This window comes from Eurosta solidaginis, chromosome 5 (assembly GCF_040869045.1).
Source record: "Eurosta solidaginis isolate ZX-2024a chromosome 5, ASM4086904v1, whole genome shotgun sequence".
Lineage (NCBI taxonomy): Eukaryota > Metazoa > Arthropoda > Insecta > Diptera > Tephritidae > Eurosta > Eurosta solidaginis.
In genome coordinates this window covers 27,585,664-27,601,761 of record NC_090323.1, presented here as the reverse complement: position 1 = coordinate 27,601,761, position 16,098 = coordinate 27,585,664, and the positions used below count along the sequence as shown (strand labels likewise).

Genomic DNA, 16,098 nt, shown 5'->3' with positions numbered 1-16,098 from the left:
TACTAAATTCCTGTGGTCCCACTGGCAGGAACTGCTCGCGACCGATTCCTCTCTGGCCAGGCTGTCCGCCTGCTCATTACCCTCAACTCCTGTTTGGCCTGGGACCCACGCCAAGTACTACACTGTGTGCTCTTAGTTGGTATAGCTTTTTAACGCACTCAAGGATCAGTTCTGGCTTTATTTTGAACGCCGAGATTGCCTTGAGGGCGGTCTGTTTGTCACTGAGTATGGCGATTGTTTCATTGGAATATCCGCGCTGGAGGTTCAGGTCAGCGCACATGCTTATGGCGAATACGTCCGCTTGAAAAATGCTCGGTTATGCTCCCAGAGGTACTAATATCTTGGCTCTGAGTCCGAAGACTCCGGCTCCAATCCTCTCTGGCGTCTTCGAGACATCGGTTCTGAATGTTCTCCAGTCTACTTTCCTTCCAACTTGATGTTACAGTGCATCTTGTGTTTCTGTCCTCGTGAGAGGTGACCTAAGTATATTTGTATAATTGTTGTTTTGTTGTGGAGCCAAGCATTCCATATTGAGCGAGACCCTGTTCTAAACATATTACATTCTTAGATATGTATTATTGTAAATATTTTTCACTAGATTACTCAATTAATAATGGCAAAGATTGCAATGCACGCCTCTCAATCAAACACGTATGTATGTAAGTAATTGCCGTGTGTGTAAATTGTTTGCAATGTCGCGCATGCGCTCCACCCAACCGGAATATCTAGCAGAGGACACAAATTTGTTCCATCATATTCCATTTCTTGCAGCCACAGCACAGCATTTAATGCAAAGAGTGCTTAGTAAGCTTCAACAATAATAACAACAACAACCAAAACAACTTCAAATATTATAAGAAACCTTTTAAATATGCACTTAATATGAACATAGCTGTACTTGCATATAAAACAAAAAAAAGGCGGAAAAGCAACATTAGAATGACTTTATTAATTACAAAACATGAATTTATTTTATCACGTAAACGTCAATTAAGCAACAGCAAATTATTTAGCAAATATGGGCGTTAGCATTTACACATGGCCAGCCTCTTAATTTTATAGTAGAGAGTGAAGCCAAATAATAGCAAATTCACGCATGCGCATAGACCACGTTCACTACTAATATGTAGAAGAAGAAGAAAAAACTTGACAATTTGAAATACACCACCTACACAAAATTGTTTGTATTTTTAATGCAAAAACACTAAATACTAATTTGTGACAAGAAAAGTGCAAAAAAGGTATTACACCTTATGGTAGATGCAGGAAGGTAGTGATGTGCGCTTCCGGGTGTTTAAGAAACCCGATCTGTTTAATACGGTTTTAAGAGGACCAGATGCCTAAATTTTTAACATTATAAGCCACACAACTCTAATAGAAGAAGGATTGATACGGGAACCAGTCCTGTCGTCTTTGTAATCAATGTTTTCTATCTCTAAGCTCCCTAACTCACCTAAAGTAACAGCCTCTTTTGCGTTGTTTTGTTTTAGTCACATGTCTCAAGTATCACCTCCAAATTGTTTTTTTTGTTTGGTGCTATAGTCGAAAATAACTCCTCCAAATGTTAAAGATATGGCGGTCCTTTGTTGGATATGAATGCGGTGTGCTCTCATACTCACCCCTTCTGGTACTAGCACAATTGCCGCGGGCATAATTGTTTTACAACTCGAACCTTCGGAGCTGATCTTCTTCTTGTGGCTATATGGACACTCCACGAAGGTTTTTGGGAATTTTATCAATGTTGATGGTTCTTTGACAAATATTAATCCGGTATGGAAAATAGCACCATTATGGTACTTGCCCGAGGTACTCGCAAACGACTTGAATCGTCAACGTCATCCAACCCCCTCCTTCCCTAAGGAACTTGCGTTCGCCAAAGCATCGACTGATGTATATACAGCTTTCGTTGTGAGTGGGTGAGGTTGGCAATTGTTTTGGAGAAGCTATAAATTGCGCTGGAAACCTCTTGAAAGTGTTTCGCTGCACAACCCCTTGAATTTCTTTCGCCTCTTAATGCTTAAGTCGCCTCTTACCTCAGGCATGCCTATCCACGGGAGTGTTTTGAGCACCTTTGCCCGATGGAAAGTACCACCTCCATCTTACTTCTCTCTTTAGGGCAAGGGATATGTTACTTTCGACAGCAAAACTCTGACTCACAACTTTTTCGCTTAACGGAGGTCACCTTAACATCAGCTAAAATACATATTTGGTGTAGTTTGACAGTTGTAACAAAATCCTAAAATCATAATTAGGAAATTAGTAGGATGCCAAGGTCAAAAAGTAAGCTGTAAGAATCGAATTGTGATGTCTCCTTACGTTCATCTCAATACCTGGGCTAGTGAGCTCCTCTTGGATGCTACCGTAGCGATCATACCTAAAGGGATATACTGGAGGCATATCGGAAGGCACCCTCACAATATTTGGTTCTTTTCTCAACACAATGGATAGGCAGAATGATTCAAATTTTAGCAAAGTCTAGTCCTTCTAAGGAGTGAAAGAAGCTCCCAGGCATATCGCTGCAATGCTAGTCCCCGCTGACTGCCAGAGTAAATGGACATAGAAGTAGTACTTTTAGCAGGAAAATTATAATGAAAGACACTGCAATAGCTCAATAGTTTGTGCTTAAGCAGTACTGTAGATATTTCTAGTATAAACCAGGTGCTACCATCCCATTCAGCTAGAAGCCAAACGTGAAGAATGATGAGGTTTATGGGGCAGACGTTCTGTGACCACTTCCTCGTTCCGTTGGATCTGTAATTGGATCTCATGGATCTATGTTTTGTTTTCTTGATATGCCTGACTTAGTTCTTTAAGTAAAGTAACCGAAACCATGGTTCTTTACAGAACCCGCTTGTCTGTGCCCCGTTCCCGGTTCGTGAATCACTAGCGGATATGTGTTTCGTTTCATGTGTGGGTTGTTATTGCAATTTAAAAATGCAAGTTTCACATAATTTCCATTTGGTATTTGATAATATGCCCACAAAGTCTAAATGACAGCGTTCAATGACGATAAGGATAACATTTTAATAAACTTGTCAGTCATTAATGCTTTTTCTTAGAGTTTAATAGTTGGCCCACATGAACGAATACAATTTTTATTATTTTCTTTTCGAGTGGGTTGAAGCGACAATAAAATTTGCAAAGTTATTGGTTACTTGGATTAATATTGGGTTAGGTCGCATGTAATGTGGAATTTTGCGTTGGATAGAAATGGATCAAACCATATATTGGGAGCTGAAAATTCATTACGCTGGAAAGGTATGAGCATGAGAGATTTCGAACGAAAAATTTCACTGAAGATGGCAGAATGTCGAAACCGATTTGTGTCCAAACGAAAGTTGCCCGAAGGCGGCGCAAAACCCTACCCAACATACATCAAGTTCGTGACCACTTTAGCTTGGAAGGCCATGGTATACTCTTTCTAGGGAAAAGTGGAGTTCAGATCCAATAAACTGACAAACTCTTCACTCCCATTAACAATATAGGAAACTCATCGTTGTTCTACATTTTGTTCAATTGTCTGACTTGATTCGATAGTAGGAACAGATAACCATAAATATATCGTTTATAAGGGTCGATGCCATACTAGAACGGAGCTGTCGTGGAGGTAGGGTTATGGACTCTGTAACAGCCCTATATAAAATCTTTTGATATATTTGTCAACGCGTTGCACGTCTACTGAGTATTAAGTATCACATGATGAAGCTTGACGTTGCATAGAAGACTTACTTCTTGTATTCCCTCTTCTAAGAATTGGAACGATAATGTTGTGAATGCTAGAGTAGTAGTAGTTCCCTGCTGAGGTGTTCTCTTGCCTCAAACCACAGCCACTATTTATACTTTGTTTAACATTTTTGAAAATATATTGATAAAGGGGCTCACTGGATCAGGTTCTTTCCAAGGGATATTAGTTAGTTTATTCTATTCAATGTACTATGCCATATGAAATCACGCAGCGATATGAGGCCTGCTCGGGCGCCAAGTATCAGTAACCAGTATGACATCAGCTGTAGCTTATCTTATAATAAATACTTCCAGTTGAAACAACGAACGTGCATACATAGCTGCTATGATGCCGGGCAAAGGCAAGGTACAACCCGGTGCCGCTCAAATATAGAATATACCCCTCCATTATCTTAGATGTCATTTCCAATAATAACGAATGAAAAGTAAAAAAATAAATATAAGGCGCGGATAACCTCCGAAGAGATTCTAGGCCGAACTTCTCTTCCAATTTGCGTTGTGCTCCTTTTAATTTTTCCTACAAATCGGCGGGACGGGACGTACATGTGTTATGCCGACTCCGAACGGCATCTGCAAGGCACTGAGAAGCTTTTCATGGCAGAAATACACTCGGAGCGCTTGCCCGTAGCATTCACTTATTGATCAACCGAAGATACGATAGACCAATACAACTTCTCCCATCCTGCTTTCAACTATAAGAAAGTATTGCCTAGGAACATGCAAATCCCTATGGCCATAGTAAGCTTATATTTATCTTATGCCACGACAAAGCGCATTAGAATCACCGAAATCGCTTTCAAAAATATAAACTGTGAATCAACTATGTATTCACATTTCAACACGTTCCACTAGTGCATTGACGTTTGAACGATGTGGTATGACAGCAAGTACCGTTATCTGTCAAAACTCATGACAGATACGCATCCGCCGTAGTATAACCAGCACAGACGCCTTCACTCGCATACAAACTAAAAAAATTTATGTACTTACATTTTCGCATGATGTACGACATGAACCGAAAACTTCACTGCAACAAGTGTAAATTTCTGCAAGAGAGAAATGAGAAAGAGAAAATAAAATATGTAAGTACATGGTAAAAAAGATTATCAGCAAAAAAATTTTTGTGAGTGAGTAATGTTTAGTAAAAACAAGTAAGAAAGGCTAAGTTCGGGAGTAACCGAACATTATATACTCAGCTGAGAGCTTTGGGGACAAAATGACCCAGAACATCATCTGTCGGGTACCGCTAATTTATTTATATATGTAATGCCACGAACAGTATTCCTGCCAAGATTCCAAGGGCTTTTGATTTCGCCCTGCAGAACTTTTTCATTTTATTCTACTACTTGAGGTGCACACCCATTTTGCAAAGTTTTTTTCTAAAGTTATATTTTGCGTCAATAAACGAATCCAATTACAATGTTTCATCCTTTTTTTCATACTTTGTATAGAATTATGGCATTTTTTTTTATTTTTCGTAACTTTCGATATCGAAACAGTGGGCGTGGTCATAGTCGGATTTCGGCCATTTTTTATACCAAGATAAAGTAAGTTCAGATAAGTACCTGAACTAAATTTAGTAAAGATATATCGATTTTTGCTCAAGCGGCCACCGTGGTGTGATGGTAGCGTGCTCCGCCTATCACACCGTATGCCCTGGGTTCAACTCCCGGGCAAAGCAACATCAAAATTTTAGAAATAAGGTTTTTCAATTAGAAGAAAATTTTTCTAAGCGGGGTCGCCCCTCGGCAGTGTTTGGCAAGCGCTCCGGGTGTATTTCTGCCATGAAAAGCTCTCAGTGAAAACTCATCTGCCTTGCAGATGCCGTTCGGAGTCGGCATAAAACATGTAGGTCCCGTCCGGCCAATTTGTAGGGAAAATCAAGAGGAGCACGACGCAAATTGGAAGAGAAGCTCGGCCTTAGATCTCTTCGGAGGTTATCGCGCCTTAAATTTATTTTATTTTTATCGTGTTAACGGCCGAACGGAAGGACAGACGGACGACTGTGTATAAAAACTGGATGTGGCTTCAACCGATTTCGCCCATTTTCACAGAAAACAGTTATCGTCATAGAATATATGCCCCTACCAAATTTCACAAGGATTGGTAAATTTTTGTTCGACTTATGGCATTAAAAGTATTCTAGGCAAATTAAATTTAAAAAGGCGGAGCAACGCCCATTTCGAAATTTTCTTTTATTTTTGTATTTTGTTGCACCACATTATTACTGGAGTTGAATGTTGACATAATTTACTTACATATATACTGTAAAGATATTAATTTTTTTGTTAAAATTTGACTTTTAAGGTTCGAATCGAGCTCAAGGCCAGAACAATAATTTTTGTCTAATGATAATTATTGTTATTTTTTAATTTTTCTAAATTTGAAAAATTGTATTTTGTTTTTGGAATAGTAAGTAGAAAATTTTTCAGACAACCTGCCATAAGCGTACTGATGATGAAGGCTTAGCACCCTTCGAAATGGATCTATCTGCGCAGCTATGGCAGGTTCTCTGAAAAATTTTCTACTTACTATTCCAAAAACAAAATACAATTTTTCAAATTTAGAAAAATTAAAAACTAACAATAATTATCATTAGAAAAAAATTATTGTTCTGGCCTTGAGCTCGATTCGAACTTTGAATGATTTATCAATAGGCCGATAAAAACAAAAACAATTTGACTTTTAAAAAATTTTTTTTTAAAAAGTGGGTGTGTTCGTCATCCGATTTTGCTAATTTTTATTTGGCTCACATATAGGAATAGGAGTAACACTCTTGCCAAATTTCATCATGATATCTTCAACGACTGCCAAATTACAGCTTGCAAAACTTAAAAATTACCTTCTTTTAAAAGTGGGCGGTGCCACGCCCATTGTCCAAAATTTTACTTATTTTCCATTCTACGTTATAAGGTCAACCCACCTACCAAGTTTCATCGCTTTATCCATCTTTGGTAATGCATTATCGCACTTTTTCGGTTTTTCGAAATTTTCGATATCGAAAAAGTGGGCGTGGTTATAGTCCGATTTCGTTCATTTTAAATAGCGATCTGAGATGAGTGCCCAGGAACCTACATACCAAATCTCATTAAGATACCTCAAAATTTACTCAAGTTATCGTGTTTACGGACGGACGGACGGATGGACATGGCTAAATAAATTTCTTTTTTCGCCCAGATCATTTTGATATATATAAATCTATATCTATCTCGATTAGTTTATGCCGTTACGGATTACCGTTATGCGAACAAAGTTAATATACTCTGTGAGCTCTGCTCAGCTGAGTATAAAAATGTTTGGTATAATAAAATATAACGCATTGCAAGTGCGTTTGATAAATTGTTGGCAAATGAAAAAAAAAACCCAATGACATAAATATAGGATAAACGAAAAGCTGGAAATGCAAATATCAGTTTAATGGCTGTGTAATCTTTCATTTTTTGACATTTCAAATAATTTATTTAGCGCACGATAGTGGCGTACGAGGAGTGGTTGTCAAGTAAGCAATCGTTGATGTGAGTAGCTTAAGTATCGGCCTTGCTGAAGCGTATTGTTGGTGGAACGGCATAAACGCTTTTCGTAGTTTTTTGGAAGCACTTTTGGAATCAGCCAGGCTACACTAAAAGCGCTTGGATGGGTCTCATGTAAGTCCAGGACATAGAGAAGTGCCGCAAATCTCTTAACGAAATCGCTGAGCAAACTTCCCTTAGTCTGGTATGGGCGCCTGGACACTCAGATATATCGGGCAATGACATGGCTGACGAATTTGCAAAAGGAGGCATATCCGTTTTGCTTTCGTCGTCCTGGAAGGGATCGATCATGGCGCTTGCTACCTGTAAGCTCACCTTGAAAGGGGGTTTCCGTAGGGAAGCGGGTGTGCGATGGAGCAATCTTGAATCCTGCTACCACACTAAGCTCGTGTGACCTGAATGGGACGCGAGATGCACGAGAAGTCTGCTTCTTCTTGGAAGGGGGGACATATGTATCTCTGGTGTTTAGACTTATAACCGGCCACATAACAATCGGCAGGCATGCACAACGGCTGGGTGTTCCCTATAATGATTACTGCAGGAGCTGCAAAGATGAAGAGGATATAGAAATTGTCAAGCGATTATCCTGTGCTTTGGCACAAGAGGAAGAAATCTGTGGTATCACAACGGGACCTTTATGGGCCTAAGTGCACTGGTGCTCGCACCGCTGGCCACTCTAACCTAACCCTTGGAATTACAATCCTTGCCCCGTAGAATTCAGCGAGCAGCGGGCCATTTAAATGGCTGTGTGAATAGCGGCATCTGTTTCAACACCAGTATGAATGCAAGTGTACTCGAGTTTAGGGCTCAGCTCCCGAAAAGCTAGCTAATGAAGAAGTGAAACTCAGAAAAATGTCCCAGTTTTTTTCGAAAACCTCAAAGTAAGTGTGGGACGTTAACCAGCCGTAAAACTCTTACCGTCTAAGTTCTTTTTCCCCGATAATACCGTCAACTACTCCGTGGACAAGTAGGTTGAGCACTTGGCTCTACGTCCGTTGCGGTCATTGTTGCAGTACTTTCTCAGTGACACGGCATTGGATAAACAGGGGCTGAAACCCGTATACGTATTCGCGGGTTTATACCCACCCTTGCTAACTACATTTGTGCTTAAACAGGCAAAAGACAATGAAACGCTTCCCGTATGTAGCCGTAGTTATGTATTAATATATGTACGTACGAGTACCTGCCTAGAACTTACGGTGTTTGTACATTGCAAGGGTAACACCTCAGATGTCACTAGTTGCCCCGGTTGAAGAGGCCGTGTCACCAATGCGTGCTCAAATGATCACTATATTTGGAGTAATTGTTATAGTTGGAGAAATCTTGTGACCAATCCGTATATCAGCCTTTAGGTTGAACGAGCCGGTTCATGAGGACCTCACATAGACTGAATCATTTCGTAGTGTTTATATCAGCCTATACTATATCATATCTTGATTGCTTCTTCTGCGGTTGGTACGGTTGGAGAGCTGTGCCTTCAATTCATACCTCCGCATTTTCTATTTGATTTCATCTTTGCGTATTCCGCGGTAGTAAAGGCCGTGATTGCGATTCGCGTCTTATATTTCCTTTATGTTGCCTGGTAACCGCTGCCGTGGCGCAGCCTTTCCAAGCTTCTTAGCCACTGAATGATGTCAGCGATGACGTCGTACGCTCCTGTCTATTTTGCCTTACTTTCGTGCATATCCCCCACAAAAGCCTCAGGAATGTAATCTTTCGAAAATATGCTACGCAGTCTTCATGTATAGTTGTGTCACCTTGGGCAAACAAAAAATAGATGATAAAAATTTTTTCCTGCTTCACCTCCACAATAGTGGGATATGTTATTATCCTCGTGTTTAAAACGGTGGAGATACTACTTGAAACATTCATGCCCGGGTTAGGAACTGGGTAAGGTATTTGTCCTAGTAAGACCATCACCGGGTCCATCAATAACAAAGTATGAATCTAAGCTTTTATTATGCATGTACGCGACTGTGGCGGGGCCGTTATAGATACAGAAGTATCTTGTCACCACTAGTTGGGTAAATCACTAAAGTATGATGACGGAAAACGTGGGTTCGAAACCTGCTCCATGTAAATCACCTATAAAGCGTTTTTTTCTTTTTAATTAACAATCTCGTGTGAACAAATACCTTACGAAGTCCTGTCGGCTCTCTCATGCAAATTTCTTAACAAATATGAAATAAAAATAAAATTTCCGACGCTCTAGGAAGCGTTTGAGGGTATATCTGGACTAAGTGCATCAGAGGCAGCTGTAACAGTACCTCTTTGCATCGGCTGGGATCACTCCTGTAATGCAAGGACATGCCAGTCCTTGTAGTTTTGTGAGTGTCAACCTCGCCATCGGCTGTGCCACTTTTGATATCATTTCCACACTATCATAAATCCACAGGATTTCTCTGCGATTCGCCTCCTTCGCAACAGTTTGGACCCCAAGATGATTCCACTGTAGGCATGATGCACTTAAGATGAACAGAAGAGATATATCCAGAGTAATTGCGGTGCTCACGTGGCATTGGACAATTGGGGTACATGCGGCACGGATGGGACTGGAACACAATACCTCCTGTCGCAGCTGCAAGCGTCCGGAGGCGGTGGAGACGGTTGAGCATCCGCTGTGCGAATGCCCAGCACACTGTCGAAGCAGAATAAAGTTTCTTGGAAAGCCCTTTTCGAAAGCCTCCCAGAACTCAAGGATGTTAGGCCGGGAGAGCTTCTCAAATTTATAAACTCCACGGAATGGATATAGGGGGACGGGTTTTCCCTGAAGCGTGCGAAAATATTTATTAGTCTTCTTACACACCCTTTCATTGGTTAACTCACGAGTTTGTGGTATGAAAACGGCGCATGAGCGCTAATTGGAGTCAATTGGGACTCGCCACTCCAACCAACCAACCAACCAGGCATGATGCCGCAGCATTTCCCTCAGAGTATTCAATCCAATCTAGTCGTTTACTATATTTCCCATTGCTATTAGTATAAAGGATGTTAGACTGAATGAATTGACAAGGACAAGTATTTTTTACCTACTTTTGGTACAAAAATCACTTTCGCCTGGTTTTCCCTCCTGATACTCGCTAGATATGCAATAATATCCTTTCTCTTTTGCAGACAGGCCGAATATATGCCGCTAGTACGCGGAGAAACATACAGCTCAAAGATTTATACCATCTACTTCACCAAATCCGCATAGAAGAGGTTCTTGGCGAGTCTGCAACCGAAGAAATTAGTATTATGTTCTTATTACGGATCATGAGTTCTTGTGTGAGGGACATCCGGAAAATTGGCTACTAATAGAGCTTTATCCTTTCTTCTCAGTACGTGCGTACATCCCGAAGTGTTAATGCTAATTTTATCTCCTTTTTTTTCTGACTAGGACTTTATGGAGTATTGATGCTGCCGGAGTAGGACTATTTTAAACTATCTCATCCCCTTTTCGCACATATGTTATTATTTTCTACTCTATCCTACTGTTTATCATTTCAGGCTTGAATATCGTATGCATCCCTATATATTCCTTCCCTCATTCATCGGATTTACGTGTTTCCTGGTCTTAATACTTATGACTTCCATTCAACCTGCAATATTTCATCGTTTTCTTTTCTTTCTGACTGTAATTAATTTTCGACAATTTCAAGCAAATTAACTTCATTTTTTACTAAGCCCTTTTCCTGATACTCATTAAAGGCTTGTTTCGAAGTGCTTATGGAAAATTAAAAAAAAGAAGTGTCAAAATAAAAACAACACCCTCAAACTGTGAAACACTGATGTAGTGTCACCATTCACACTATCAAGTGGCACTTGGCAGCAACAGTAAAGACATCTGGACAAGGCACGATCGGTTGTTGAGATCACTTTTGAGAGACAGAAGATGCTTATAGTGGTACATTTGTAAGTAAAACAAGTAAGGAAGGTCAAGTTCGGGTGCAACCGAACAAAACATAATCAGTTGAGAGCTATGGTGACAACCGCAACCAGGCTCTTCGGGGCAGCTTGAGCGCCGACCATATGGCCATAGTAGTATAGCGTCCTCAGTCACAAGACGAACAGACTACATGATTCCCTACCTGCACTTTGAGGGAGATCTTAAGGCCACAATAGAGGTGGACGGTTGGCGCAAGGGTGCGCAAATGGCGGACGAGGCGATAGTGTAGGGTCTGCGGTATACTGCGCTGATCCGGAATTAAGCAGATCCTACAGGCTGCCGGATTACTGTAGCGTTTTCCAAGCGGAAATATTAGCCGTAACCAAAGCAGTAGAAACCCTGGAAGAGAATAGCTTAAGCTGCAACCGTGTTAACTTTTATATTGACAGTCAAGCAGCAATTAAGGCAATAATCTCGCATAGCACAGCATCTAAATGCGTGTTAGAGTGTAAGCAGTCTCTGGAGAGAATCGGGACAGGGAGAAGCATACATCTATATTGGGTCCCAGGGCATATGGGAATAGATGGGAATGAAAAAGCGGACGAATTAGCTAAAAAGGGCGCATGCCTTGAAGCTTGCTCCGTAGACGTCCCAATTAGATTGGGCGAGATTAAGCGAATGCGAGAGGTGCACATGATCGACCAAGCAGAAAAGGCGTGGGTTCAAGCGCGGGGCTGTAAAGTGTCGAAGATTATGTGTAGGTCTTACAACCTTAGACTAACACAGTTGCTTCTATCATTAAAAAGAGAGGACTGTAGACTCATGACGGGTATTCTGACTGGACACTGCCTTCTGGCGTCGCATGCCTTTAAATTAGGCTTGGTCAGTGATAGCAGGTGTAGGAAGTGCGGGTTGGAGGAGGAAACGATCGAGCACGTTCTGTGCTCGTGCCCTGCACTTGCCAGGCTAAGACTCCAGCTATTAGGAGTGATACAGCTGTCAGATCTAGAAGCAGCAAGTGGCTTAAGTCCTAGGAAGCTTCTAGTATTTGCCAAGAGTACGGAGTTATTTTATAACATAGGTACTGGTTTTTGATAGGGTTTTTCAGTTTGGTCGTTAAAACAAACTTCTGGTAACACTACGGACTCAATCAGTCTATGTGAGGTCCTCATGGACCGGCCAGTTCAACCTACCTACCTATGGTGACAACATAAGGGAAAATAACCATGAAGGAAAATGAACCGAGGGTAACCCTGGAATGTGTTTGAATGACATGTGTATCAAATGAAAGGTATTAAAGAGTATTTTATGAGGGAGTGGGCCATAGTTCTATAGGTGGACGACATTTAGGGATATCACCATAAAGGAGGACCAGGGCTGACTCTAGAATTTGTTTGGACGATATGGGTATCAATTGAAAGGAGTTATTGAGTATTTTAAAAGGGAGTGGGCCTTAGTTCTATAGGTGGACGCCTTTTCGATATATCGCTATGAAGGTGGACCAGGGGTGACTCCAGAATGAGTTTGTACGATATGGGTATCAAATTAAAGGTATTAATGAGGGTTTTAAAAGGGAGTGGTAGTAGATGTATAGGTGGTCGCCTTTTTGAGATATCGGCATAAAGGTGGACCAGGGGTGACTCTAGAATGCGTTTGTACGATATGGGTATCAAATAAAAGGTGTTAATGAGTATTTTAAAAGGGAGTGGGCCTTAGTTCTATAGGTGGACGCCTTTTCGAGATATCGCCATAAAGGTGGACCAGGGGTAACTCTAGAATTTGTTTGTACGATATGGGTATCAAATAAAAGGTGTTAATGAGTATTTTAAAAGGGAGTGGGCCTTAGTTCTATGGGTGGACGCCTTTTCGAGATATCGCCATAAAGGTGGACCAGGGGTGATTTTAGAATTTGTTTGTACGATATGGGTATAAATAAAGTTATTCATGAGGGTTTTAAAAGGGAGTGGTGGTAGTTGTATATGTGAAGGCGTTTTCGAGATATTGACCAAAATGTAGACCAATTTGACCCAGAACATCATCTGTCGGGTACCGCTAATTTATTTATATATGTAATACCACGAGCAGTATTCCTGCCAAGATTCCAAGGGCTTTTGATTTCGCCTTGCACAATTTTTTGATTTTCTTCTACTTAATATGGTAGGTGTCGCACACATTTTACAAAGTTTTTTTCTAAAGTTATATTTTGCGTCAATAAACCAATCCAATTACCACGTTTCATCCCTTTTTTCGTATTTGGTATAGAATTATGGCATTTTTTTTATTTGCTGTAATTTTCGATATCGAAAAAATGGGCGTGGTCAAAGTCGAATTTCGTCAATTTTTTATACCAATACAAAATGAGTTCAGATAAGTACGTGAACTGAGTTTAGTAAAGATATATCGATTTTTGCTCAAGTTATCGTGTTAACGGCCGAGGGGAAGGACAGACGGTGGTTTGTGTATAAAAACTGGGTTTGGCTTCAACCGATTTCGCCCTTTTTCACAGAAATAAGTTATCGTCCCAGAATCTAAACCCCTACCAAATTTCACAAGGATTGGTCAATTTTTGTTCGACTTATGGCATTAAAAGTATCCTAGACAAATTAAATGAAAAAGGGCGGAGCCACGCCAATTTTGAAATTTTCTTTTATTTTTGTATTTGGTTGCACCATATCATTACTGGAGTTGAATGTTGACATAATTTACTTATATACTGTAAAGATATTAAATTTTTTGTTAAAAAATGACTTTGAAAAATTTTTTTTTAAAAGTGGGCGTAAAGGGGTAACGTTTCTGCCAAATTTCATCATGATATCTTCAACGACTGCCAAATTACAGCTTGCAAAACTTTTAAATTACCTTCTTTTAAAAGTGGGCGGTGCCACGCCCATTGTCCAAAATTTTACTAATTTTCTATTCTGCGTCATAAGACTCACCTACCAAGTTTCATCGCTTTATCCGTCTTTAGTAATGAATTATCGCACTTTTTCTGGTTTTCGAAATTTTCGATATCGAAAAAGTGGGCGTGGTTATGGTCCGATATCGTTCATTTTAAATAGAGATCTGAGATGATTGCTCAGGAACCTGCGTACCAAATTTCATCAAGATACCTCAAAATTTACTCAAGTTATCGTGTTAACGGACGGACGGACGGACGGACATGGCTCAATCCAATTTTTTTTTCGATCCTGATGATTTTGATATATGGAAGTCTATATATATCTCGATTCCTTCATTCCTGTACAACCAACCGTTATCCAATCAAAGTTAATATACTTTGTGAGCTCTGCTCAACTGAGTATAAAAACTTCTACCGTTGAACAGACACAAAACTTTAGTGATCAAAAATGATCGCAGGCAAATAACTACAGCAACAGACAAAACGATTGTAGCACCACTGATCTTGTTGAGGCCATTGAATATGCTGTTTATTTGTACGACTAACTGACTCGCTGGTGACATTTGTACGCAAGATTAAATTAAGTACTCGTACTCGTATGCGCTCCTCATAACAAAGATTAACATATGTGCTTAAGTTTTGCACGATCCACAGCAACGAAGTTGTACGCGAAACTCTGTAGAAGTAATGAATGTAAAAGGCAAAAAAATTAAATGAAATGAAAATAAATTAAAAATTGCGAATTGCCTGACATTAATCACATGGGAAAATTTTATGCAAAATGCATGGACGCCGTTGATCCAATTGCAGAACATATAAACGGCAAAGGAAAGGGAAAGCACGAGCAGTACGCCATGACGACATTAGACTCCAGCGACATCAGAAAGTCTGTACTGTATGATTATGAGTAGAAGAACTGGATGATTGGACATGATTTAGAAGTACATAAGCGTGTAGAGTAGAAGGCCACCGCTTCTTGTTTTGAGGCATTAGCAGCTGTTTGGGGAATTCGTGAATGGAGTTGAAGTTGAAATTTAAATTGAAGGAATAACAAGAGCATTATGGTCGCGCCAGTATGGAGACACCATGATATACGCAAATTTAATGAATGCACAACGTAAATCAACTGCAAGAATTAGCAAATCAAGGAAATACTAAGAAAAACAAATAAATAACAAGTAAGCAAACCTAAGTTCGGGTGAAACCGAACGTTATGTACCCAGCTGTTCACTTGAAACGCTGTTGTTGTTTGCTTTGTTTTGGTTAATAGTGTTATAAGGCTGAGAAATAATACATACTTATATGGTTCTATTCTGTACTCATTTTCGTTCAAAAGAAGCAAAAAGGATACAGAGGCTTAGTGGTAGCCTGAGCGAGAAGGTCAATTTGTAGTACATCATAATGCATTGCATTCCATAGAGTTGGTCCTAGAACAGATTCCTGAGGGACAACGCCGGTGATGTTGTGACTTCTGGTCCTTTTTTTATTGGTCTTCGGGGTAGCGCATTACCCAATGAAACCAGGCTAATCCTGTTCATGTGTCCGCACCCCGTGGGACCGCCGTTAGGCATAACGTCACGGGGGAGAAAAGCGATTTAGTCGCCACTACTTCGTATGCGCATTTCTTTGCGCTCCCTTTCAGCATGCATCAATTTCGTTTCGACTTCTGGTCCCTCATCCTTATTAAAGAGAAGTGCCAAAGTTTCGTAGCTCTGTCATTATTTGCATCCAGTTCGCGGTGCTAAAAGCATTTCTTATATCCAAATTAATCAGTGCACAGAGCTTCCTTTTATTTGACCTCCGGTTTTGGCTTCCAGGGCTATATTGACAACTGTTTGTATTGCATCTATCGTGGGTCTTGATGTTTAAAACCCAAGCTGACTATATTATGACCAAGAAAGTTAAATGTGGCCATATTAAATCGTTCCCGAGATAGTCGGGCTAGTACCTTAATGGTGCTTGTTTCTGGAACGTATCGGATCCGGCAAAGGACCATCAACATCGATTCTCACAAACGTAAGCTTAAAATACGATACTATCATCCTTCTAAGTAAATA

The 16,098-nt window shown here is 40.3% G+C and overlaps 1 protein-coding gene across 12 annotated transcripts in view; it reads right to left on the bottom strand.

Annotated features, from left to right (window-relative positions):
- Reck (Reversion-inducing-cysteine-rich protein with kazal motifs) overlaps positions 1-16,098 on the bottom strand; it is a 115,452-nt gene that overhangs the window by 52,904 nt on the left and 46,450 nt on the right. For all 12 annotated transcript variants that reach the window (XM_067789303.1, XM_067789299.1, XM_067789310.1 and 9 more), the window contains exon 3: positions 4,735-4,790. In XM_067789303.1, the coding sequence (XP_067645404.1) occupies positions 4,735-4,790 (56 nt within the window). The remainder of the gene's footprint in view (positions 1-4,734; positions 4,791-16,098) is intronic.